Here is a 26,621-nt window from a genome sequence, read left to right on the forward strand (position 1 = left end):
TAAGGTAAAACAAATTGTAAATATTCAATAAATAATTCAAGGGTAACCAATTTTCTATTGGAATACAATGCTAAAATTGATTTTTCCTTTAAAAAAATTGTATTCTCATTTCTTCTCCGCCGTTTAAGATTTCTTTGCGTTTTCGTAAATCACTTATTCTAACACTTTTCCATTTCATAAATGGTGCTGATGATATGGAACAGCTTATCACATTCTTGCACAATATAAATAGAAGTACAAACAATAAGTGCGTTTGTGAATCGATTCACTTTATCACAAGTGAGTCCGTGATCCAATAAATAAACTAATCTACTAGACACATCGAGGCCATGAGATTTTTTGGCGTGGAAGCGTCTTTAGCCCTTAGTAATCACTGTAATCAAATATCCATCTGTTCGGATGGATCCTCGAGCACGGCCTCCTCTTGACACCCTTCTGGAATGTCCATGTACTCGTGATCCCTGTGAAATTTTGAATTTTAAATCTTCGTTCGGAGCTTCGTAGTTGATTTCCGTTGGAATAAGGAATAAGGGAAATAAGTGAGAGAGTACCAAATAAAATATTCCGAGAATATCGCTTGAACTTGTTAGTTGAAAAAAAAATCATCCAGAGCTTTTTTTCACATTATGAAATCCTACAGAAAGCAAGTTTCCTAATCTAGATATTTTATTAATACTAGTGAAGACATCTCGTTGAGATTTCCAAATTCAGATAGATAAATTGTTTATTTAGGTCAACACTCTCTACAATGACATAAAAGAAGTTTTTGGTGAAGTGCGTCTTTAGTGGCGTGAAGAAACTCATGCTCAAAGTTTCCAAGACAACGATTTTTTCTACTGAGGAAAATAACTTCACTTAAGGATGTTTAACTGATACCGACAACAATCAATACACTCTAAATCTTTTCCAATATAATGGCTGAGAGTATGGACCATACGCAAGTCACATTCTCGATCCCCCGATCGATCCATTTTAGCTAGATAATAATTAGTAAAAACAATTATCTGCAACACAGAGTCGTATGAAAAAACGTGACCGCGTTAGCTTTGATTAAGAAGGGCACTAGGATACGCATTCAACATCATAAAAAAAAATCACTCATTTATTTGATAATATAGGGAATATTTTACCGGCGACAGAAATTAGGGTACCCGATACAATACACGAGAAATTTGTGATTGATTTTTGAAAAGATGTGAAAAAATGTGGCCGCCATTATGATTGTAAAATATTGACAATGTTTCTCTTACAGCTGAGCAATATTGACAAGGTAGATGACGATGAAACAGTGATGGCGGGGCCCCTCGCTAAATGCGGTGTTGCACGATCAAAACTCGAGCGTTACCACAGTAGTCAGTCATACGTCAATGTTTATAAACTTTTTTAATATTTCTTCATAATTTGAACCACAAAGTATGCCATGAGGCTCGTGAATAAATAGAAAAAAATAGTTACCTCGTAAATGATTTCTTTGAATTTTTCAATTTTATTTTCTGATACGGTTGCTCACTTGACGGTTAAACATTCTTAAGGCCGACATGGACTATCTATCGAACGTGATCTTTTGTTTCAATTCTATCTGGTTAGTTTAAAATAAATAAAAATTTGGAATCAAATTTGTGGTGCGAGAACCACTCGAATGGTTATAAAAAGATTATGAAAAAAAAAAGAAGAAAAAGTATTGAAGGGCGCTCAACCACGATATTGATCGAAAGGAATCTACTAAGTTCACAAAAAATAATAAAAAATATGCAGCTTTTTTTAACTTAGTAGATTCCTTTCAATCGATATCGCGATTTGGCGCCTTTCAATAATTTTACGTCATTATTTTCATTATCCTTTAATAAGGATTCGAGTGGTTTCCGCAACACAAGTTTTCCCCCAAAGTCGAATATATTTTAGGCTAATAAGATAGAATTGAAACAAAAGATCCCGTTCGATAGACAGTCCATGCGAGCCTTAAGAGATTTTGTGCTTATCCGAAAAATAATGAGCCATGAAATAACGAGATAAGGCGACTTCTGTACCGAAGTCAAGTAGTTTTGTGATGAAAATTTATGAGTAAGTTCAGTCAGCCTCTTTCTTATCCATATTTTTTCATGAAAAAAATCCTCATCTTTCGGACAGGTACTGAATCCCTTCACTAAAGCTTTATTCTCTCAGTACAAGATATCGTTTTTACTTGGAAAAAATTTGAGAATGTATTTCGTAATATAAGTGGAGAAGGACTTCTTAAAAACTTTTTTTCTTAATGTAGATGTACTTAAATCAAGGTATTCCAGAGGAAGACAACTGCTTAGCTATTCTATACTTCAATTACTCATCTATGCCACATTCTTATCATTCGGGATGATTTGGATCATTGCTGTCCGTTTGTCTAGTCATGCATCATGCATCAATTTTTACAAACATTAAAATAAAAATGTCAAATTCCTGTTTTTAATACCAATTACAATTCTATTTAATAATTCCATTCCTGGGATTGTGATTATGGAATTAAACATGATATTCTGCATCCGTCTTTTCATTTACTACAGAAATAAAGTAATATTCTATAAATACGAAGCAACAATAAAAATCAATTTATTCACGTTAAAATCAATAAAATTTTTTTTCATGTGAATAAATTACGTGTAATAAGTCATATTATTTCACAGAAAGTCATCACAATACAAGAAATGTTCCGGATTGTAAAACATGCATAAATCGTTCGCTCCTTTCCATAATTTTTAATGGCTCCTAATGGATTTAATTACTCGAATATAGATCATGGATATCTCCTCAAACAGGACCTTCTCCTGTTTTTCGTTATGCCCGGCCTTCAAGGTCGTACACTTTCTCACTGGTATGCCTGGAAAATGAGAATTGATTCTCTCTACCCCCATGCTTTATGCCTTCCTTTCTTTGTCTTGTGCATCTGTTGTTTTACCCACAGATTTTTATGATTCTGTTAGATCGGCATGTTAATGAATTTGTTAGATTTCAGAAGATTTGTTTTTCATGTCTGAAAATATGAGTTACATGTTTTTTTCTGTCTGTTAAGTGTAGACATTGAAAGCCTAAGCGAATAGTATCATCATTTTTCTGATTAGAAAAAGATAAAGATGATTAGCAAGCCGGACATGTGTAAATAGTTGAACGATAATAGGAAGTGATTCCTCTCGATATTATTCATTACCCATATAATGAAACAATTAAAACATTCAGCATGAATATGTTTTAGACATTATTTATTTTTGATTAAGCAACCGTATCGCAAATGAATAGAAATGGTGGGAGCAATTTGAGAAGATCATTGCCAAGAGAATTTTTTTAAGCAATCTCTAATTTTTATTGAAATACCTGTCTTTTAAAGATCTTTTCAAATGTCCTTATCAATTCATATTGGACTTACGATGAATTGTAACCCATACGTTGGAAACTAGAAGCGCAACACAGGGAAAATTTTCATTCAACGGCCATACATGTATAGAGAAGATTTTGTGATACGTTTAAAAAGATGTTGCATTTTCGTGAATTATTGAAGCAGTGAATGAAGGGTCATTAAGATTTTATTTGCCTAGAATATTTTTTACTCTCAACTGACTAGTTTAACTAATGCAAACACCTTTTACATTCAGCTCGAATCATTCCCTCATTTCCCACATAAATTGCTAATGAAAAAATGAAAAATAAAGCAAACAGAAAATCAAACAACACACATGCTAGAATGCTGAATACTAAAGTAATCTGAGTAAACATACCTGTATAATAAATAGTGTTGGACGAGGAAGAATATATCAAATGCCACTGAGAAGAAGCCAAGTCCAAATTTGGTAGGATCTCCAAAAATGCTATTCCAATCGTCTGAAAATCGATAACATTCTGAATTATTATTATTGTCGTTTGATTAACATTTGAACAATAATGAGATTGACTGTAGCTGCAAATCTTTAATTTTGTGTCGTAATACAGTTCTTTCAGAAATAGTTCAGGCCTCCTATTATTGCTGACAGGGTTGCCAGATGGCGATTTTTTCCAAAAATTGTTTTTGGTTTTTCAAGAATAGGATAGATGATAGCAAGCTTCGAATTAGATATCAACTAGGCCATTTCAAAAGTGTCAATCATTCGCGCTATCGGCTGGACTTGCTTGATTGGGATTGTTTAAAATCAAAAAAACATTTTCAAAAAATTCGCCATCTGGCAACTCTGATTGCTGACACCACGGCTCAGAGAATGATATTCAATAAATTTAAATAAAACAGCTACAGAGAAGTAGTGGAAGCATGCATTCGTCGTATTTAGTCGATGATGGTCGGTTGTGACGTGGAGGGCTGTGGTATAATATCGATCATTGGGGGATCTGTTGTAAATTAGTTAAATTCATTAATCTCGTTAGGTGTCCATTGTCTATAATTGTACCAACATGTGGCGTCTTTGGGATCGACAACCAAGGTTACCATATGACAATTTTGTCCCAAATTGTTTTTGACTTTTTAAGAACAAAGTGCATCATAACAATGTGTCAACGAGATATCAACAACGTCGTATGAAGAACGTTGATCATTCACATTATGGACTTCACTTTAAATTCGAAAAAACATTTAAAAAAAAACCGCCATGTAGTAACACTGTCGATCACACCGCTATATCCTAATCGTGGGCCTGAATAATACAAAGATCGATGTACCAATACCTCAGTGATTTTTCTGGAAAACTTTTCTGGAAAACAAGCTCTATTGTTTGCAAAGAGCCTAGAGGTACACATCCGATTAATTTTGAAGCTCGAGTTGTATTCAAAGGGTATTGTTACGATACCAGTGCACCATAAGACAGAGTTTATATTTGAAAAAATGAGAATAGGGGCTTTTAAAATCTAAGGCAATTTCGTTAATTGCTTTTATCAAGATTTTCTCAATACTATGATTAAATCCGATCTGCTGCCCAATTAGTGACTTCAATGTAACCGAAAGATAATAGAAATCGGGAAAAGATTGAAATGATTGAAAATTTTTGCCAATATTAATCGAAAAAAGGGAAAACTTATATCAAAGAAAAGCTTGAGGGCGATTTGTCTACATCTAACTATGCACAGATTTCATGTAACTTGTAGCGTTTGTATTTTATAGATTGAATACGATTAGGAGGTAGTGGAAGGGGTAGTTGTGTCGTGTATAGATACACCGTAGCTCTCGGCCCTATTTGTTGGATAGAGACGAAACTTTTACTTGGCCGATACGCTACCGCGTATCTCGATTCCGCTACCAGTTCTACATGAGTGGAAAAAGCTCCATCGCAACCGTTAGAATAAGATACTGACTTTTGCAATGAGAACGTTCATAGACAATTTAAAAGTCAGATAAAACTGAGAATTTTCCTTTTTTTGCAATGAGAGTACTCGCTAAAAAATGATACTCCAATCTATTCAGGACAGAGACGAGACAACAATAGTCAGCCAATTTGAGTTCGAGACTAGATTCTCATTGTTATTCTAGCCTCAAAAGTTTACATAGGCTCTGTGTTGTTTCCCGATTCAAATTGATTTAAAAGACTACAAAATAGACGATTCACAGCGAGTTACAGAACCCAGTTTTTGAAAACAGCTTAACCAAAGTTAAACAGAGACGCAATTAGTAAATGTCGAAGTAGTATATGAGAGTACAAGAGCACATGTTTCGTTTTCAATGAATATGAAGTTTACAGGCACAGCAGAAAACGATGTCTGCACTCACATTCATTGAAAATAAAACGAAATTAACTTAAATTAACTCTAATTAGCGAAAGAACCACAGTGCTTTATACTAATTTATATCAGGTCCTGCAGAAATTGAGTTTATGGTTCACTCGGCCTCCTGGTTTTCCTGGAATACCTCATATAAGTGACAAACACGCAGATGCATGTGTGGAGTGTTACATTATGATTATAAAAATTATAATTATTGAATTACCGTAATTGTACGCATTTAAGATCATCTCTAGCATAGACAGCAGACCTCCAGTGAAATCGAGGAATATATTCCCAATGCTCCATCCAACTGTTGATTTCCGTTGATAATTGAAGTACGCTTGGGGTACGTATTTTATCAAGGTTATCGCTAATTTAATGTAACCGCAGATGTAAAGAAAATCCAGCCAAGCGATTATATGAATAACTGATAGGACTATTGATATAAGTATCACAGCTGAAAATATTCCATGAATTACACGTGCCGTTGTTGATATACGTTGTCCTCCAATCTAAAACGGATTATTTTATTTATTTTTTTTGAGATTTCAGGGATTCAAGAAGATTCGATAAAATTTGACTGATGCTAACCCTTTTTTCCGCAAACTCTAATTATATTCAATCTTTTCTGATACAGAAAATCTCGAATGGATGTTTATTCATGCAATAAAGAACGTTTTTATTTCTAGCTATTCATAAATGGTTCGAAGTTTTCTGCATAATACTTAATTGGTGCAATTTCTAGTAAGGAATTATTCAGTTTTTGTTCTTTTTCATTACCTCATAGATAAAACACTGGCTTATCGTGATTAACGTTACAAAGACAGCATGGAGAGAGAAAAATATGTCGTTAATTTGTACTGGAATTACACCTCTAGGATGCCGTTCTAAATATTCCATCTGAAAAAAAATCATACATTTATGAAGTTGAGAAACGTGTAGAATACTCTGACGGAATTGAATTCTTTATTCGCAGGTACGAGACCGTGCTGTAATTATAAAAATCATGATTAAAATTTCCAAATCAAATAATTTCGGAATTTTACTGAGAACTAATGAGGAATAAACGTGACAAACTTCAGATATATCGATAGCGTGCGAATTTGACCTTTCGGTCGCTTTTACTTGCCAATGGGCAAACACGGTACCCCAGCCTAATTCCCTACCCATACTTCCTTCTAGCTAACTTGTAACTAAATAAAGTTTTTAAAAAACTATCAGTTCGTTTTCTGACGATGAAAAATTTTTCACCAACCAATTATCTTATTTCCAGATAAGACATCGTAATAAGCAATACGGAAATTTTCAGATGTAATGCGGTAATTTTTCTCAGTCGCCCATTAATATTTCATATAATTTCCTCAATTTTTTATATGACTTTCAAAAAATTACGGGAACAGCATTATTTTGTCTCATTGGTGAAATACACTATTTCAGGAAAGCGCTTTTTACCTTTCAATGTGTTTACCTCTCTGTGTAGATAGTAATGATTATCTATGCTGAACAGGCAAATCTAAATCTAATACTATAAATTAGATTTATGAACTGATGGTTAAACGCTATCTTGAGTGTTAATAAAGTCCAAACAAAATGTAGAACATTTTTTTGAAATTCCTTATACAATTTTATGACAATGATAACGGCCTATAAAATTTTCAACTTTCGACAATAGTGAAGCTATTGTAATCACCCCGAAATTTTGAAATTAAATTTTTACTACATCTCGACGTTTTAAAATCTTCTCTGCAGTTCACGATGCTTTTCAAGCAAATGATGTTGAAAAATTTTCTCAAAAATTCAAATATAGTTCCATAATGTAAATTTCCAACTTTTCAAAATCGCAGGTATAGTAATTACCCTGAAGTTTTGAAATCAAATTTGTGTGTGTGTATGGCCGGAAATGTAGACTAAAACCTGCATCTATCGAACGTGATCATTCGTATGAATTTGAAATGTTATTAGTCCAAAATATACCGAAACCTGGGATTACGATTCCGTCGAAGATAACGAAAAAAAAAAAGAAAATAAATTGATAGAAAAATAATGAAAAATGCGGAGTTTACAATCGGTAATATTTTTAGTCCATTTTCGATCATATTGTCACTAACCGTTAAGTTTATTCTTTTCCCCCACCATGGTGGCTGGTAAACTGCATGTTTTTAATTATTTTTCCGTATTGTTCCTCACGATTTCTCGTTTGATAATTGATTTTATATACTTCCTGAACTCCAAAATTCGAAATTCACTACGGAAAAATAATTGTTGGCCAGTTCTCGCATGCGGCTCGAGCGCAAACTCCACAGGAGTAAAAAACCCCATCGCATTAGCCCAGAACTATACTATTTCTGTAAACTTGGAGGATCCCTTGAAGTTAATATCTTAATTTGCAATTTAATAATTAATTTAATAAAAATTTTAATCAGCAAATTTGTATTGCGATACGTATGGATATAATCGTTTTCAAATTGTTTTTTATATATTCATATGAATCCTTACATATGTATAATGAATAAGATGGGAAAATTTTTGGTATGACCCTTTCAACGGATCAGACCTGCTGAAATCCACAACTACTAACACATCCACATATGAAGCAATCCACGTCCTACTAGTTAATAAGTGATTTATGAGTCTCATTAAAAAAAACAAACCACCTCTTTAAACAAAATAATTTGCAATAAAAGAGAATCTTTGGTCTGTTGCCAATTCAGTTGAGCTTACCCAGATTACTGGGATCCAATATAACCCACAGTTGAAGAGGGAGTACATGACGAATCCAACCAGGTTTAATGATAAAAAATCAAAGTTCAATCCAACAACACTCTTTCTTTTGTAATTGCTGTAGATTTGAGGGTAGAAACTGACGCTCCATGCTAAGAAATAAATCCACCCAACTATACTGCTAATATGGTACAGCGTATCCGATTTCCTTACAGTGACTCTTACAAATGCGTCCACGGAACTGTAAAAAAATATACTCAGTTTAATTTAACACTGTTTGTTATTGTTGCATTCCTTCAGAAACCGAGTCCCTGAAAAGTTGTACGGAGGTAATCTTAATCGTTCTTATTCTTTCAATTGTTGATGATTGTACGACAAATAAACTTTCTGCGTGCTAGTCCACCCAAGAAAAAAAAACATATTTGAGAATATTTGTGCTATGCTTCTCATAACTTTTGATGAAGTATCTATTGCGACCATTATGAATTATCAAAACCTTGTTATATGCGACTGGGAAAAATCACCCTTAGAGATCAACTTTGGAGGGGTGTTTCACCCTCTTTAAACAGCGTATCAGCAGATAAGAAAAAGTACGTATGTCATAGCGAAGCATTATCATTTGACAAGCATTCTTTTTTTCTCATTCGTGAAATCCATTGATTTTTCATAATGGTGCTCCCTAACTGTTCTATGTATTTATCTCTATAATTAAATAGAATAAATAAATGTAAGATGCTAATTACATATTTCCTTTCGTCCATGAATTGTCATTTGGTTTCCCCTTCTTTGAATAATAAAAATAGCGATTCCTCCTCCGTTCGGATTAACTTCAAAATTCTTGATAGATAAGCAATTCACTCACACAGTTAAATTGTCGGGCGTGACATTGAGACCAATGGTAGAATATCCTGGATTGAGTGCGTATACGTTAATGTTCCATGATAATACATTCGCAGTATTGTTCACGATAAACGTAGCTGGATCTGTTCTTACTAAGTCCTTATGTTGAATGTCGAACGTCACGTTGATAGGGATAGGTAACCGCTGACTATTTAGAGCATATAGGAAGAAATAAGTAATAAGTAAATAAGTAAATCACTGAAGGATGAATTAATTGTATCATTAATAGTGTTACTTACGTTAACAATAGGTTAAACGCGCTCCTATCCCCAACATGAAGCCACATATCATGTTCGTTCACTTTGAATTCGGCTGTTGCTGCTCCAAACACTGGGAACACATTAATATCGATATTTTATATAATTTTTTATTTAATTTATCTCTCGGTATTGCACAGCAACATTTTACTGAAATACCTTTTTGTGCCCATATAAAATGATGAAATTTCCGAGAAGGTTACAATAGTATATTACGATACGATTGCGAGAAAATGTTTTTGGGTTCATGGAAGGTTCATGGCGCGAGCCGAAGGTGACCAATATAATCATGTGTCTCTAAGGAACACTTTCCCGTATTGAACCAGATTTTTCATCATAATAGTTGGAAAGCAAGGTTTTGTGTACTCGGGTCGTACGCAAAATGTCATTTTGCGCAGTATGTCGAAAAAAGATATTTCCGAACAGACCCTTGAAATAGTATATTACGGCAGGCTCTATGCAAAGCGACATTTTACGCACGCTCTGAGTGGGTAAAATTCCACTCTCTGCCGATGATAACAAAACAGTACATTTCGATACGAATTCAATCGGATCGAAATGGGCTATTCTGTAGTGATTTTCAAGCTTTCGAGTTTGGTAGGTATATGATAGTAATTCCCATAAAATTCCAAAAGACCAATATCTTGACGCTATGCGCCAAGAAATTTGCGCATGTACTTCATAGCCCTCGCCTTGCGTTACTTACGGGATTATGCCGTGTTGATCTAGTACGAGGGGCCAGGGTGACTGGGTTTCCAAGGGTAAGCCTGATCGAGCTATTGTTTCCAAGGAAGCGGCCAAGTTTACAGAAAAATAATAAAAAATATATAGTTTACCATCGGTAACATTTAACAGTTCATTTTGATTCCATATTGTCATTCACTGTCAAATGTATTCTTTTTCCCCACCATGATGATTGGTAAACTACATATTTTTAATTATTTCTCAAAAAACCTGACTAATTTCTTGGAATGGGCATCTCGATTTGCCACCCTCTAATAATTTTGTCTTGTTTTTTACAATTATCTTTTATAATCATTGAAGTGATTCCCTCAACACAATTGAAAATCCAAATTTAGGAATATTTCATATTAAGGCCCGGATGGACTATCTATCGAATGTCATCTTTTGTTTAAATTTTTTCTTTTTCGCATTAAAATTTTGAATCAAATTTGTATTGCTACTCAAATGGTTATGAAAAAATAATGAAAAAAAAGAAGAAAAATTATTGAAAGGCGCTAAAGAGCGATATTGTTTAGAAGGGATCTACCAAGTTTACAAAAAAATAATAAAAATTACGCAGCTTACCATTGCTCTCCAGAAAATTCAGTGACAGCTAGATGTAATAGTAAGCTACGTATTTTTGATTATTTTTTAGGAAACTTGATAAATTCCTTTTAAATAATATCGATCTTTAGCGCCCTTCAATAATTTTTCCTCTTTTTTTTTCATTATTTTTTCATGTCCATTCAAGTGCTTCCCGCAACACAAAACTGATCCCAAATTTTAATGTATTTTAGGTTAAAAAGATAAAATTTAAACAATAGTCGATATTCGATAGACTGTATATATTGGCCTAAAAAAAATCACACCAAAAATTCAAAGTGATAATTCCAAATTTAGACCCGTAATATCACTTTTGTTTTCATTTCATAGAAGCTAGTTTTTTCGAACTTTGCCGTACACCACTAACACTTCGATGCATATGAACTCAAATTCAAATGGAATTCAATTGATTATTTTTTCGATCCAAATATCGACCAATAGAATCGCACCATTTGACGTCACCTGGACAACCTACATAATATTATACTGATGATTTTTTAATGATTCTCTCTGGTAGTGGCTGTATAAAAGAACAAAATATTATCCAGTCAAATTAACCCCACGACAAACTGACAGATATGAAATTCTTATTTCTTAACCGTGAGTTTCGTCTTATGGCGCAATTCTATTGGCTGACATTTGGGTCCGAAAAATAATCAAATATAAATATAAAATAAAAAATAAAACCACACAAGCTTCAAAATTATCTGGCATTTCCCTTAAGATTTCCTACAAGTAAATAAAGTCATCAAGTGATTCCTCATGTGACTTCTTCATTTGTTGGTAACGAACCTATCGGGACACGGCCGATCATTTTGAACCTCTTGTCGTATTATAAGTAGAAAGTCAATAGGAATCATCAAGAGATTTTAACTTTGTTACAATACATTTTATTTCGCATTTGAAAACAGTAAACTACCAGCGAATTCAAACAATGGTTCAAGTGAATTTTGTTTGAGTATGAATTTTACCTACTTTTGTTTGACGGTTTCTGTTATTGTTTTTTGTTCTTCCTGTTTTTGTTTTCTCAACACCTTTAATAACTAAGAAATCGCCCACTTAATCCATAATTTTGTAAATAACAATTTCATACAATGAAGGTCATGTTAATTGTTCGTGTTAATATCGAAGCAGCAATTTAAAAAAAAATTTCACCGGTCCACTTTGCCCCACCCTCCCCTAACATGACTTTCCATATACAGAAGAGCCGTTTCTCAAAAAATATTGAATTTTCAAAAATTTTGGTTTTTTCAACAATTTTGGTTTTTTCAAAAATTAATTTGAAAATTCGCTTTTGGGATCCAATGATGCGGTTGGCGCGAAAATCACCGGAAAAATAGTATTTCAAGTAGTAAAAAAATATATTTCGTCTTATTAGTAATTGTTTGTAAAGCCGCAATTGGAAAAGTGGATGATATGAAGCTCATAAGAGAAATGCGTAGTTTAATTGTTCAACATCCAAACCTGTCAGTTTGCCTAATAGTAAACATGCAATTCTAGATGAAATATTTTGTATTATTATTATAAACTTACCCAGCACAAGTGGCATCCACACAGAATAAACCCTGATCATTTTCGGATAAAGAAAAATCTGCAACTGAGAAAATGAAAACTACAATAACTAAAGAGCGATTAAACAAAATATTGACAATAAGTACGTCACTGGATTACTCGCCATTAGGAACAATAAATGTTAATTTTCTGCCGTTCTCACTGTCATAACCTATCTATGAAGTATTCTCTAAATTATTTAAGTCATTTAAAAAATGACGACTCGCCATTTCCTTGCAAACATTACTATCTTTATCATTGAAACTTCACAATCACCATGACATGTTTATAAATTAAAGTTTGTAGAACTTATTTTTCCTAGGTCGTACAAAATCAGACCGCCACTGTCAGGATCATGGAGTAACGTGACGTAGCCGGACTGACTGACAGTTCAGTGATTCTCAATAATAATTGTATTGTTTTTCCATTTAAATCAGTTATAATAACCATATCGAACAATGAAATACAGATAGAGATTATTATATTTATGAACGCGTTGTTTTAATAGCTGCATGGTAGACAGACGAGTAATGTACGTCTGTTGAATAACGATATTTAAAAATTATGCGGTAATTATTTTTTCGCTCTCATGTGTCGGACTTTGCGTTGCAAGCTGAGATTATAAGGGTCGATAGAGAAAGATAGACAAGAGCATGTAGAGCGGTGGCGGCTAAACTAATCCAAAGGCCATACTTGTAGATAAGACAGGGAGTTTTCGAACCTCGAGACGTTCCTGTGGATAAAACAGCGAGCGGATGAGTGTCGATAACAGTGGATGGTGAATCAAAGGCATGAGCAAAGGCATGAGCAGAGGGATGAGTAAGAGGCATGAGGAGTTCCTAATGTTTTACAAGGAATAGTGTGGTCGAATTGAAAGAATAAGTAAAAAACATGGAAAGGCCCTAGCTCCGAAATTAATTCACCATCGATGGAAACGTTCATTGGGCGGATAAAAATGTTCTGAATAACATACTAAAATGACCAAAAAAATAAATCGGTGGAGAAAATATCGAATGAAATTTTAATCAATCGGTTTTCCACTAAAGTTGAAAGATTGAAAATAAAAAATTACCAAATTGTAGATAATATAATGCCAAGATTTTCGATAACATTGAAAAGGGCACTGCGGTGCTTCACGCGAGCCCTTGCGTGAAAGAGAAAGTCCATTTTTAAAGAGGCTGGTCTTTATTGGATCGTTCGACCCAAAAGTTTCTCCTTACCGTGCACAGGAGTAGAGCGGTCATTGGTAATTTTCATTGAATTGTTCTCTTCGTGCACTCGTACTTCCATGGGTTCGAATTCGCGATTACAGCTACAGAGAAGGGATTTTGCGCATTTTTCTCGACTTTGAAATTATTTTTTTCCTCTCGTTACGGGGCATTAAACACTATCAAACTGGCTATCAATTTATGAACACACGAGCAGCAGGTGGTTCAAACTAAAATTCCACCATAACTCTATGTTAACAGGTAAAATGTGTTTTCTGAAAGAATATTCATCTAGAGTGCGAAAGGGATTTTATCCTTTTCACATTACACTATTTTGTTGGATTCCGGGTTGAAGGAATTACCCACTTCAATTTACGAAATCTTTATTTATAATTATAACACAAGCTGATCGTATTTTGAAAATCTTCCTGACTACTTGTTTCTTCCTAGTCTCTAAATATATCTATGCTGTCGTTTCTCAAGCGATCTTAGTTTTAAGTCCCTTGAGGGTGGATAGTAGGGGTTGAGGAAATTGGAAGGAGAAAGGCCCAAGGTGGGCGATTGGTCAGTTGTAGTGAGGGATTGTCCTGAAGGGTTGGAGTTAGCGGGTAAGGGAGTAAAAGCATTTATTGAACGGGTAGAAAGTTGGGAAAGTCCCGGATTAGGCCCGATCTACTGGGAAAGTAGCGAGGAAGCAATCAATCGATTGAGAAAATGAGTTGTCCGGGTTTTTGGGAATTGGAGGGTTATTTCATGGGTATTGCACTGGAGTTTTGGGAAAAGGTTTCTAGGCATTAAAATTTAGAGGGATAATTGGGGAATATCAAAATCAAATAGTGGGTATACAACAATTTTTTTCTTTAACTACTTGAATCCTTTTCTGTTCATGCCCTACAGGATCCCTGTCGTGTCTACTTCTGCTGCTATTCCTGGGACTAAAGTTCCAGGGAACACAAACACAATAGGGGGACTTATTTCTGCTGGCAGTGAAGAAAAATAGTTTATTCTATCAGTTAAATTAATCACTTCAGAACTTCAACACCCTTCTATTGTTCTAATCATTGTTTAACTAATTGACTCTTGGAATTTCCAATCATAGCCTGTATCCTCTGATTGTTTATGTGTTTATTGACCGATTTGATATTCTATTTGCAGATATTAACATAGTTAGATGGAATTTTATTTTGAACCTGCAGTAGAATGGGACGTCTATAAGTGTGAAAGCCTTGACTGTGTTAATATGCTAACGGGCGATGATTTACGTTGATCCATTGCATAAAGCCAGTTTTGTTCTGGAGCTCCTTGAAGTAAAATCAATACATACACTGAGAGAAAAATTTAGTAAAATGTACTAAACTTATTTGTTTGCGACCAGAAATGGTTGTTTTTACTGAATTATATTTGTAACAGTCAAAAATATTTTTGAAGTAAGTGACTATTTGATTAATTTAATCTTCTGATAGATTCGGGCCAATTTACTGTTTTGTAACAAATGTGTAGTAGAAATAAAGAAATATACTCTTAATAAGATAGTTATATAAAATTGAAACAGAAAAATCAATTATCTAATTCTACTATATTATTTTTTTGTAATTATTGAGAAGTTAAAAAATATTTTTCTGATCTTAATATACAAAAATGAATAATTAGTTGAGGCTACCAAATATGTTCATGAATGGAATGCATCCTCAGGCATATTTTACCGAATACTACATTCAAATTTGAATTCTTGCAAACAAGTAAAGCTACAATTCAAATCCAAAATTTCAATTAGTTGTTTCAAACAAATTTATTCAATTCAATATTTACCACTCGCAATCGCATATGTGTCTGCGACTATTCATTAATTTCATTTGTCAGTTTCAAGGCAATTTTTTTTTTAATTTACTGCATTTTTCTCTCAGTGTAGAGTTCTCTGTCTAACTGCGTTATTCGTATCATTTATTGCCCGCACTTTGCAGAACCATCCGCCGCTTGTGTGCTTATAAATCCACCAGAACTAATGCTGTTCCGTGCCTCCTAATAGGAGAAAAAAAAAGTTTTACGGCAGGAAACACGTGCAAAATTCCACACCTGTACAGATGAAAAAACTAGGCAACTCCATAATAAAGGAACAGGGGTCGTAACTAACCATTGCGGAAACCAAGTTGTCGATCAAAAAGCCCAAAACCTATAGGACGAAGAAGCCCATGAGTTCCACGATGGAAACCCTCATGAGCTTTGCTGACAAACTAGTAGAAAATCAGCTGACTGAATTTCTTCATGCCATCGTTTCCTCAAAAGTTGGCCCAAGTCTTAAAATCCTATTTTAAAAAATCGTTATCACTTTGAGTTAGCCGACACTTTTAGCTCTCTAAGTCCTCTATTTTTTCAGTTGAGCAATATATAAGGTATACCATTTTGAAGCTGATGAGATTAGCTTTCCAGTTGTTCCTAATCTTTATACCTCTAAGGTGACCAATACGGAATTTATGGTGTTATAAACATTGAAATGGATATAACATGTCATGTCATGCTACACTCGCAGATTTTATTTTGAGAGGTCTTTCAGCATTTCATCGAATGATACGTAACGAATATGTAATACCATTCGAAAGCTAGAAGAATGAATTTTTATATGAGATTCATTTCGCTGTTTGAATTATGCTCTGATTCCTGAACATTTAAACTCGAAAATGAAATGTTCTCTAAGGCTGGCCTAGTTTTATTCAGACCGCATTTTCAAGCTCTCATCGCTCGATACATTGCGCATATGTCATATTATCTAAGAACTTACAAATCAAGCTTGCAAATGAATACCATTTTGAAACTTATTGAATCCACTTTCAAATGGTTATTACTTCATCCTCGTACTGCAATCAAGTCATGTTGTTTTTATGATTTCATAATATTAGACCGTTCATCTTATAATACGAATATAATGTCCGGAAATGTTTCAGAATTGCCGGTTTGGAAACAATATTTTCTTCATTATTGCAAATGAATAAATTTTTGATTTGTATTTTTCGTTAAAAAATTACCATCGAACGATAATGCGCATTATTTTCAAAATAAATTTTCGAAATACATAAAAATTAATGTTTTTACTTAGAAACAACAATCGAAAATAGTAGGTGAAAGAGATGGTAAAAATCAGCACAATCAATTCATTGATGGTTCATAATAAGTTGTAGAAAAAATGATAGAAAAAAGAAACAAAAATGTTCTCGGAAGAATTTGAATAAGAGAACAACCAAGGATTATAGACAACTGTTTCGGTATAATAATTACAAAGAGAAAGGGAAAAAAACAGATGACATGAAAAATACAAAAATAATCGAAGATAGTAAAACTAGAGAACGCTGTTAAGGAAGAGAGCGAATAAAACGTTTCAGGGAATTTTTTAAGCAAAGAACAAAAGAGGATAAAAATACATTTTTTTAATCAATTAATTGGAAGTTAAACAAGTTTATATGAGAAAGGCCGATATGACAAAATCTGAACAGATCGTTCTGAATAGCGCAGGCGGAACGCTTTCATACCGTTCCTATGACCCGAGTAACAATAAAAAATTAATTAAAAATGCATGGATAAAATTAACACAGGAACTTTGAATGACAACATCTATCGATAGTGTTGTGTTAAGGTCCTCGTATGTTCATTACTTCGAGTAAGTGGCACTTGTTGCTTTATTAAACAAATTAATCTGGGAGAAATAACAAGGTCCTCGGTATTGCAGACTGAGAAATGAATTGCATTCAGACGCCGCAGGGTGTGACTCTTTTTTGAAGTGGGATAAATCGGAAATGTGCAGGGAAGAAATGAAAAATGATCACTTTCATGTAAACTGTAAAAAAATTATGAACAAATCGTTCGAATTCTCGTGGAAATATCTAGTATATATTCGGAATTTGGAAACTGAGCTGGCAAAAAAATCAGAAAATGAAAGGAGAATATCCACTCAGTTATGGCTTAAAGAAATTCAATAACAATAATCTTATCCTGCAAATACTTGTAGGTAAAGGTGGCCCTAAATTCCGCTTTTCCCCTTCAACGGTCTTCCTACCTACCCCGCTGTAGTGCGTCTGTATGTCTTTCGTTACTAGCGCTTTAAAAATTATATTAATTGTGATTTTACAGTCCCTTTTAATTTCGCCAGTCTCCTTTTGCATTAGGTCCTTCCAAAATATAAGTAAAAGTGAAGATATTACCAAGTAAGGATCAATCTTAAAATTAGAATGTCTAAATTCACAGAATTTCCGACCAGAGCCTCTTGTCTCTCAGTATCCAGCTCTGGATGCTCTCGATTAGATTCAACATTGGGACTCAATCTTTTCTCGAAATCTAACGAGTCATCCAGTGCAGTCAGAGGGAAAGTGCCGGTGCATTTGCTCTTCGGATCTGTGGGTCAGCTACCAGCATTACAAATAGCTAATGTGTTAAGCGTTTCTTTCAGCTCTGCAGTTTATTTTTTTTATATCAAACTGGCATCCTCTTCGCAAATTATCCAGTTTTTCAGTGAAAACGAGTTTCATCAGGTCAAATTGCACTGCGATGTATTCCATTATCGAAAAGTCTCAGGATTTTCAATTTTCTGATCCAGCGTTCATGAGACGTTCTACCAACAAGTTTTTTGTTACTGCCCTCGATGTCTGAGTAATTTCGTGAGATTTGTGGGTAGCAGAGGTACATGGAACATCATTTACATAATTGCGTTCTTTTACATATTTTGGATCGGGATTTCACTGATCGTATGCAATGATAGGGATTGTAAAAAATTGATCTGATTTGCGATTTTCGAAGATGGAGTTTATGTTCATTATTTCCTTTTCTCCTTTTCTCACCCCCTCGTGCAATCATTTTTGCATTCATTTCGATGTTTTTTCTCTTATCAAATTGATCGAGTGTCGAACTGATTGAATTCAGAAGGCAGAAGAAGATGAGATATTTCGTTACGTAGTTGGGCATTATATTCATGAGGCATCAAATTTAAATCAAATTAACCGATGTTCACTAGTTCACCTCAGCCACCGGAGCTACAAACACTTTTGAAACTACCACGCAATAGTATTTTTCACGCCTAGGACGGAAAAAGTGAATCTGACGAATGCGGCTTTATAACGCGCATGAGCCAGAATCACTTTTTTCGTCGTGGCTATGATGCTATTTATGTCATTGCGGCCGAAAACACGTTTTTTTCCGAGCGAAGCGAGGTTAGAAACGCGTTTTACCGGCCGCGATAACATTAATATTTTTTTTATGTTCACTTGCGGATTTACTCGACACACATACGACCGGCTAACCACCCTGTTGTTCTTCGGAGTTCTCATGGAGGCGCGCACTGTTTTATTCAGCAAACACATCCTGTCAGATATCCGCTACAAAGACGATTAGATATTTTCGCTTCTAATTCATATCCTAATATTAGAGAATCATTAACAACACTTGTAAGTAGCACCATTCATTTGCGTTACTTGCTATGTTTAGATGTGACACATGTGATGATGCATTAAAAAAACACATATTATCGATATACAGTACTATATTACTCACGTTAAAAAAATTAAGCCACCTGATAAGAAAAATGTATCACTTCATGTGAATTGTTACGTAGCGTCAGTGCAACTCCCGTATCTTCTGCACTGACTAACTTATCCTATTTCTTATCACGAATGAGAGAACATACTTCTCGACTGTGAAACATGAGGAATTTGTTATTGTACGGAAATTTTTTAATGTGATTATTACGAAAGTTATTTTCTTAGTTAATGTTCAGCTTTTAAATAAGTCACATTCGTAGTCGATATGAGTTGCATGATAAATAATCTCGGTATTATGCGTGAAAGAGGGAGATGGAATAATTATTGTCTCTCATCGCTAAGTATATATATTTATTTTGATTTTCTTCAATCGATAGTATTTCAAGGCAATCAGAAATTTTTTCGATTTGGCGAATACCAATATCTTTGGAGGGACACGGTGGTATAAAACAGCTTTTCGTTGGCACTACTCGATATCCTTCGATATAGAGATCTTTTATTGTTGCCACCTCTGACTGAGACTTCGCTTCGATGAACAGCTTCTCAATTTTGAATATTTCCCCAGACTTTGGCTCAATAGTATAAACAGGACATTGGTCACAAAGAATAAAATCATTATACTGAACATTATGAACAGCTTTGAATAAATGCCTAAGTCTGTTGTGAACATCCTTATTCCGTTTCACAATTAAAGCATTTATCATTCTACGTTTTTTGATTCGAATGTCTCCAGCTTAATCTGAGACAGTGAGATGATTGACAATCTGTGCTACTTGTTTTACCCGACTGGGTACATTTTTCAATTGACCAAGTAAGTTCTCACCCCAAAAAGCTGATAAATCATTTAGAGAGACATCAAAATAACGTACATCATAAGCAATGTGAATCATGCTATGAGCATGAATTATGAACCAATGTTACCAAAATTGATTTGGCTCGCCAAAAATCCAACTTTCAAAAATTTCGAATTTCCAGGTATTCACTCGGGCTCTCCAATGAATCTATTTGCATGGCTCTAGCTTGAAAACTCACTGAACTAAAGCATGCCTAACATTTCGACTATTCGGCAGCCATTTTGACCCACTTTGAATGATCCAAATCCAAGAATTGTCTGATAACTCATAAGACTGATTTCTTATTGGTCAACTCGAATCCGAAGTCGATTGGTCAACTCGAATCCGAAATCGAAATTCGAATTCGGCGCACGGAGTGCGCAGTAGGTCTCGTACTTCAAAAACGGCAACTCTTCACTCTTCCACCAGTTAAGAGTTAGAAGGAACCCATGAGATCCGATATCTCCCCAACTCTTACAGAATTCTTATCTTTCTGTGAACTGCTGGAAGTATCCAAGGGTTGAACTCTTCACTGCGTTCGCAAGAAAGGCACGTAATTTTTACAGGATTTCTCTCTCCGTGTCGACACGACGTACGATACGAGCAGGATATGATACGACGTATATATCGCAGGATCCGGCAACCTTCAAGTAGTCGGGAATCAGCCTATTACTGAGGTCGGCATAATTTCCAAATCCTAATGGGCAACCAGGTAGCCAACCTTTGTTTGCGAATAAACCCCAGTGGTGATGATATTTCCCTCAGCCACGTAGAGTGCCGTACGAGTCGAACAAAAATCGCTGGCCCGTCAGAATTGGCGCAAGGTTTCAGTTTCAAACTTTAAATACAAAATTCAAAAATTGGAATTTCCAATGAAAAACTTTGGAGAATATATTTCGGAAATGGTTGGCAATTATTATGTTCCCTCGAGCTTTGCTACTCTAAATGTGAATAATAAAAATTTTACACGGTTTCATTATATGATATTGCATCATACAAACCGATTGTTCCATTGAGCATCATCATTCATCGAAAATCTCGAGCACACTTGTCATTTATTAGGGGCAATCCGAGTTATATCCTTCGCTCTTCCCGCTATTAATGAAAACGGAAAATTAGTAAATTTTTATACATTTTTGCCATAAGTTGAAATTGAATTAGAATTCTCATCAGACTTCTATTTATTTTTTCAATAACGACTATAAAGTTATTGCTCTACCTCAGAACTTTAAAGAATTATTCTATTTTAGATTAATTCAGCCGATGACCGGCCAACCATCTACCGATCATTAGAACGTTATCTCATGCCGCTCACCGGTTTCAGCCGATGATATTATTCATAATAAATATTTATGCACAAATAAATGTTTATTAAAATGTTTTTCAATAGTTTTGTGATCGTTTTCATCAATTCTACTCCTATCTATGAAAGGTAATACATCAAAATTAAATTCGCCGAGAGTTAGATTGGCTAACTTCATGCGTAAGAGTTTTCACGCGTAATCCTGTTTGTTATTGATCAATTGGCATTTGGGATATTAATTGCTTTATTTCATATATTAGGCGGGAAATGCATATCCACCCACTTCTTCATTTTATCTGTAAGACCTAGCCTATAAGTACCAAGTTTCAACACTAATAGATTAGCCTGCATCCTTTGAGGATTTTTCGGACTTGATCGATTGCGACCATCGGCTGGAAGACGGTATTTAAGCGGGGCCCCGATGATTGGTGAGGACATCATCGGCCAATGAACGGCCTTTTATCGGGGCCCCCATGATCGCTGTGGACATCATCGGTTAGTGAACGGCCTTTCATCGGGGCCCCTATGATGGGGCAACCGAATTCCGCCCAATGCTCGGTCGTGTTGTAAAGGTCGGCAAATGAAATTTTAGACAGGCTCAATTATGTGGGAAAAACTTCAAGTAGGCGACCATATCATATTTTTGTGTACCTCTGAGGTTTGCAGTTCCTACCCATACATTGAATTGAATAGAAGCGAATGTATACAAAATATAGAAATTATAGACCTTCAGAAGGGAAGGGGCGAGGAGGGAAAGACTCCGTCTATCTAATCAAGCATAAACAATTACTAACTACTAATTTTATGTTCTGACTTCGGGACAATTAATTTCATACAACCAGGGTCTGCGGCACATTTGAAATTAATTCCTACAAGTAATGGGTGAAAAATCGATTTGGAGGGAAAAATTAGAGGGTGTATAAGTAGTCATGACCAAAATTATTATTGAGAATTTTTAGGTAGTGATTCCGTAGTTTTTTTTGGTTTTTATATGATTTAATTGCCGATAGTTTTTACGGACCGCTTAATAGCCAACGCCAACACTCATTTTCTGTTTAAAATCCCAGGTTTGGAAAATATTATTTCACGTGTTTTTTGTAATTATCATGCGTCAAGTTGTTTACGAATTTCTGAGCAACGATTGATAAAGTGACGTGAAAAAATATACGGTTGTCAACTTGTATTCATTGTTCCATGGAGTTTCATCGCCGTGGAGGAATATTCCTAAGTTTTTAGTAACCTTTCGCAAAAATTGGTAGAACTTTACAAAAAAAAATGAGAAAAATCAACGCACGACTAAATAGTGAGTCATTGCATAATAATGAAACCTAAAAATGGTATATTTTTTTACGTCAATCCAGGGTTCCGCAAAAATCCATAAAAAACATGAAGATTTAGAAAATGTCGGCAATATGTCCTTAAATCCCCTACTTAAGTGCTTACCAGAAAAAACCAGGATTACAACTTAATTTTATGCAAATAATTCAGAGACGTGCAGATTGATAAATCAAATTCGTTCGGGGGCTACGCAGAAAATATTACGCTAGTGGCAATCTAATCGGTTTGCATGTGAGTATAATAATCCGATATATGAGATACCTGAGATAGTAATTAAGGAAAGTGACGGTCAAACGTTTGATTTATCGTGAGATATCACATAACACAATTTTTGAACTCTTCGTACGAAAAGATCAGATTCTTATCTTCTTTCAAATATAAAATTTCTAAGTCCATAAAAATTCACAATTAGGTCATATTTTTCGTTTTTTTTGTGGAACAATTATTTTATGGATATCTTCGACTGAGATGACAATTAACTTCTCATGCAATGTATAACGATGTATCTAAACAAAAGTGCAAGCCCGTTTTGAAACAGCGTAATGTTGCTGTTCGAAAAAATATTAGATTACACCACTTTCAACGAAAAAACGGCTGCGAGCCTTTCCGACAATATAATCAATATTGCGTCATCCACAGTCGTGCACATTAAGCTCGATTGTCGTCATTGTTAGATCTTGATTTCACATGCGGTTATGAACACTTCAATAAAATCAATTTTTTTCCGTAACAGAATAAACTTAAAACGCATTGAACAACACACTAAACCAAACCGTACTATCAACGAAGACATCTTCAATTAGAAATGAGTATTATAACAGTAAATAAAATGAATCAAAAATTTTCTTTACCTGGGCTTTGCCAGAAAAAGGCAGTAATCCGATTCGTCTCAGTATACCAGGCACGATAATACAACAGTTTTTGAACTTGGCAACAATTTTAAAGTAATTTGTGAGAAACGAATATTCCAATGGTTATTTTAAGCAGCCTTTGTAGTGACTTAGGGTTCTTTATGAGTTCGCGTGGATACTTGTCCGATGAAAGACATAGTCGGTATGACGAGCGGACGATGGAGGAACGTGGATAATAATTTGATCGGCTTGACGTGACTGGAGCCTCCTTCCACCGAACATTGGTCATTGTCATGGTCGTTGTGAATGAGCAGTGTTCGGTGAATGTTACACGGACAAAAATAACTTCTTTTAAGAAGTATATCTTTGCTTGTATTAAAAAACACATATTCAAAAATTTGCAACTAACTGATATGTTTTCCTAAGAAAAAAACACTTTAGTCAAAGAAATTAGTAAACACTAAAAACTTAAACAATCCTTTTCGACGCACTGTGTATAATGTGAGATTTTATATATGCACCGCGTGTGTAATAATAATTTATGAATTTGCTGAATAACAGGATTCAATTACTTTCATATTCAATAGAAGATCAGAGAGATAAGCTGAATACCATTCAGCAACAATCGGAAAAGATTACTGGTAGTGCTTGGCAACTTTAAAATTTTTTTTCGATTATTACCATTACTCATTGAAGATCAAATTGAAGACAGTAATGACCACAATTGGAGAGCGATACTTCTACTAACTCGAACGATCGAAATCACTATTGCTTCAGCAATACATACATCTTGCCTTCCCTATCTTAAATCTTTGATCAGTGAATTGTTTAGTTTAAGAAATAAGGTTTCTGTTCCGCTCCGTCCAGACCATCATTATTTGCAACATTATCCGCATCTTATTTTTAATTTTGGGCCTCTAATGAAAGCTTCAATCAGCATAGATTTTTCAAGAGAGTTATTGGTAAAACTAACAATTTCATTAATGTCACCGAATCACAATGTAACAAACATGGGTGGGGAGCTCATGTTTAGTATAGACGTGAAAAGTATTCATAGTTTTTGTAAAAATTATTACAATGACGGGATAAAAGCGGTTGCAAACAGCACATATTACTAATAATTTTCAAGAATGTAGTTCATTAATATTCAAAGGCATGTTTACGGAAAGGCGATGCGTTGTTTACTTCATATGAAGCATACCAGTATAATATTCAAATAGGCAGAGTCGTCACTCTTCTCTATGGTGATCTAACAGAAAATGTGTTTGTAATTGGGGAATTTTTGGAGAATACATTTCTACCATACTTACAAGCTTATGGGCTCGGATCATTTCAACAATATCGTTGTGTCAATCTGAAATTGCTACACGGAGAGAAATATTTAGTAAAAATTACGGAACTTTCAGTTCACTTACCGATTACGGAGTTGATTCGAAAATTTTAAGTGGCGGTATCGTTATTTTTCACTGATAATTCAGATAAAAATTACGGAACACCGCGAAAAAATTCCGTGACTTTAGATAAAAATTACGTGACAGTTCCGTAAAATTTCCGACAACCACATTTCGCTCCAGAATTACGGAAAATACACGTAATTTTTATTGAATATTTTTTCAGTGTACCAAGTAATGAAAAACTTCATATGCATAATATAGGATCCGCTATTTACATAAAACCAAGTAAAGGTTCAGTTCATAACAGCCTGAAAATTTAAGATAATTTGAATTTCGAAATACAGTATACACGGGAAGATAGATTTTAATAAGAAAAATTATGATGTGAAAATCGTAACCGCGGACAAAATCGCGAATTCCGGGAAATATACGTTAATTTTTTTTGGTAATGGCGACTTTGATTTTTTAAAAATACATTTCTTTATCCAAACATCACGAATTGGAATCGTAAAGAAAAAAGAAAGAAAATTTCGATGTACATATTTAAAAAAAATGTTTTTAGGATCTGAATAATTTGTCAATGGAATAGGAGAGAATATAATTACTTTCTCAAATTTTACGGTTCAAATTTGATTTCTTTTTTCCGATAGCGGAAATAAATTGAATACTATGTTCATTACATTAAGTTGCGGTAATGAAGTAAAATAAATCCATGTTTTTATCTGTTATTCAGGAAAAGAATAACTTAAATTTTCAACTAACCGGAATTGATAATTTATTGACAATTTTTGTTTTTTACGGAAAACGAGAGATAAAATATTTACAGCCAAGATATTAACTGCTGCAGCGCCCTTGAATTTTTACATGCGAAATTTTCATTTTTACGATGTGAACTCACAAAATATCAAAACAGCGAGTGATGTTTACAAATCGGGTATAAGGAAATAAACAGAATTCTCCATGTTCGCGTTTTTTCCCTTCATTATCGACTCATTATTTTCACGATGTGAAATTGGTTTTTATCGCGACGAATGCTCGCATATGTTTCTGACATTTTTAGGTTTTTTTGGAACGGAATTTGCATTTTTAATATTCTCTGATGGCACAAATCTCTGGAATTGACTTCATTTTTCCGCCAACACAATTGGAAATTTTCTTCATCAATGTAATAAAAAAAAAGGAATTGATTTGGAGCTATTCTTTGTATTTTCAAGTTACGATTGACAATAGTAAAATGGCCAAATCCTTCATTATGGTCCACCGTTCTAATTCTACCCATGTAATTTTACGATTCGAAAATCGTAAAATTAACTAAATAAATCGTTCCATGTAGAAACCCAATATGGTTGTGTATATAAGTGGCATTGAAAGCTTATGATTGAATGCTTTGTAGAAAAAATTATAAAAATGCAACATAAGTAATAATTTAGCAGAAATAATGAAAAAAAAGATAAATATTATATTCTCAATTGCTGTTTATCTCTGTTAGCGGTTTAAGACGAGAATGTCACTATTCAACGTAGTATCACACGGACGAACAGGCAGATTCGCTATCATACTATCGACTATTACTGAAGTTGTGGCAAAGGGAATCGAAAAACTGAACTTACCTGCAGTAACATATCAGGTATTCATCTAGCATTGGACAATTTCTTAGAGATTAACACTTGTTCTGCTTGCTTCCAGGAACTTTTGAAACAAGATGGCACGGTAA

The 26,621-nt window shown here is 34.4% G+C and overlaps 1 protein-coding gene across 7 annotated transcripts; it reads right to left on the bottom strand.

The window, feature by feature from the left end:
- Window positions 1-26,621, bottom strand: Ctns (Cystinosin). 7 transcript variants are annotated; one of them, XM_011309510.1, is made up of 9 exons: window positions 26,518-26,621; window positions 12,444-12,507; window positions 9,567-9,657; window positions 9,290-9,475; window positions 8,428-8,668; window positions 6,487-6,606; window positions 5,930-6,218; window positions 3,744-3,846; window positions 1-461 (listed from the first exon to the last, which is right to left on the bottom strand). In XM_011309510.1, exons 1-9 carry the CDS (start codon window positions 26,527-26,529, stop codon window positions 380-382), a joined length of 1,188 nt encoding a protein of 395 aa, XP_011307812.1. In that variant the 5' UTR covers window positions 26,530-26,621; the 3' UTR covers window positions 1-379. The 7 variants fall into 7 exon arrangements, with proteins under 7 accessions (XP_011307812.1, XP_011307815.1, XP_011307814.1 ...); XM_011309513.1 differs by lacking the exon at window positions 26,518-26,621 and adding an exon at window positions 23,514-23,728; XM_011309512.1 differs by lacking the exon at window positions 26,518-26,621 and adding an exon at window positions 12,586-13,039 and having other exon boundaries at window positions 12,444-12,501.

The sequence above is a fragment of the Fopius arisanus genome, unplaced genomic scaffold (genome assembly GCF_000806365.1).
Source record: "Fopius arisanus strain USDA-PBARC FA_bdor unplaced genomic scaffold, ASM80636v1 scaffold00068, whole genome shotgun sequence".
Lineage (NCBI taxonomy): Eukaryota > Metazoa > Arthropoda > Insecta > Hymenoptera > Braconidae > Fopius > Fopius arisanus.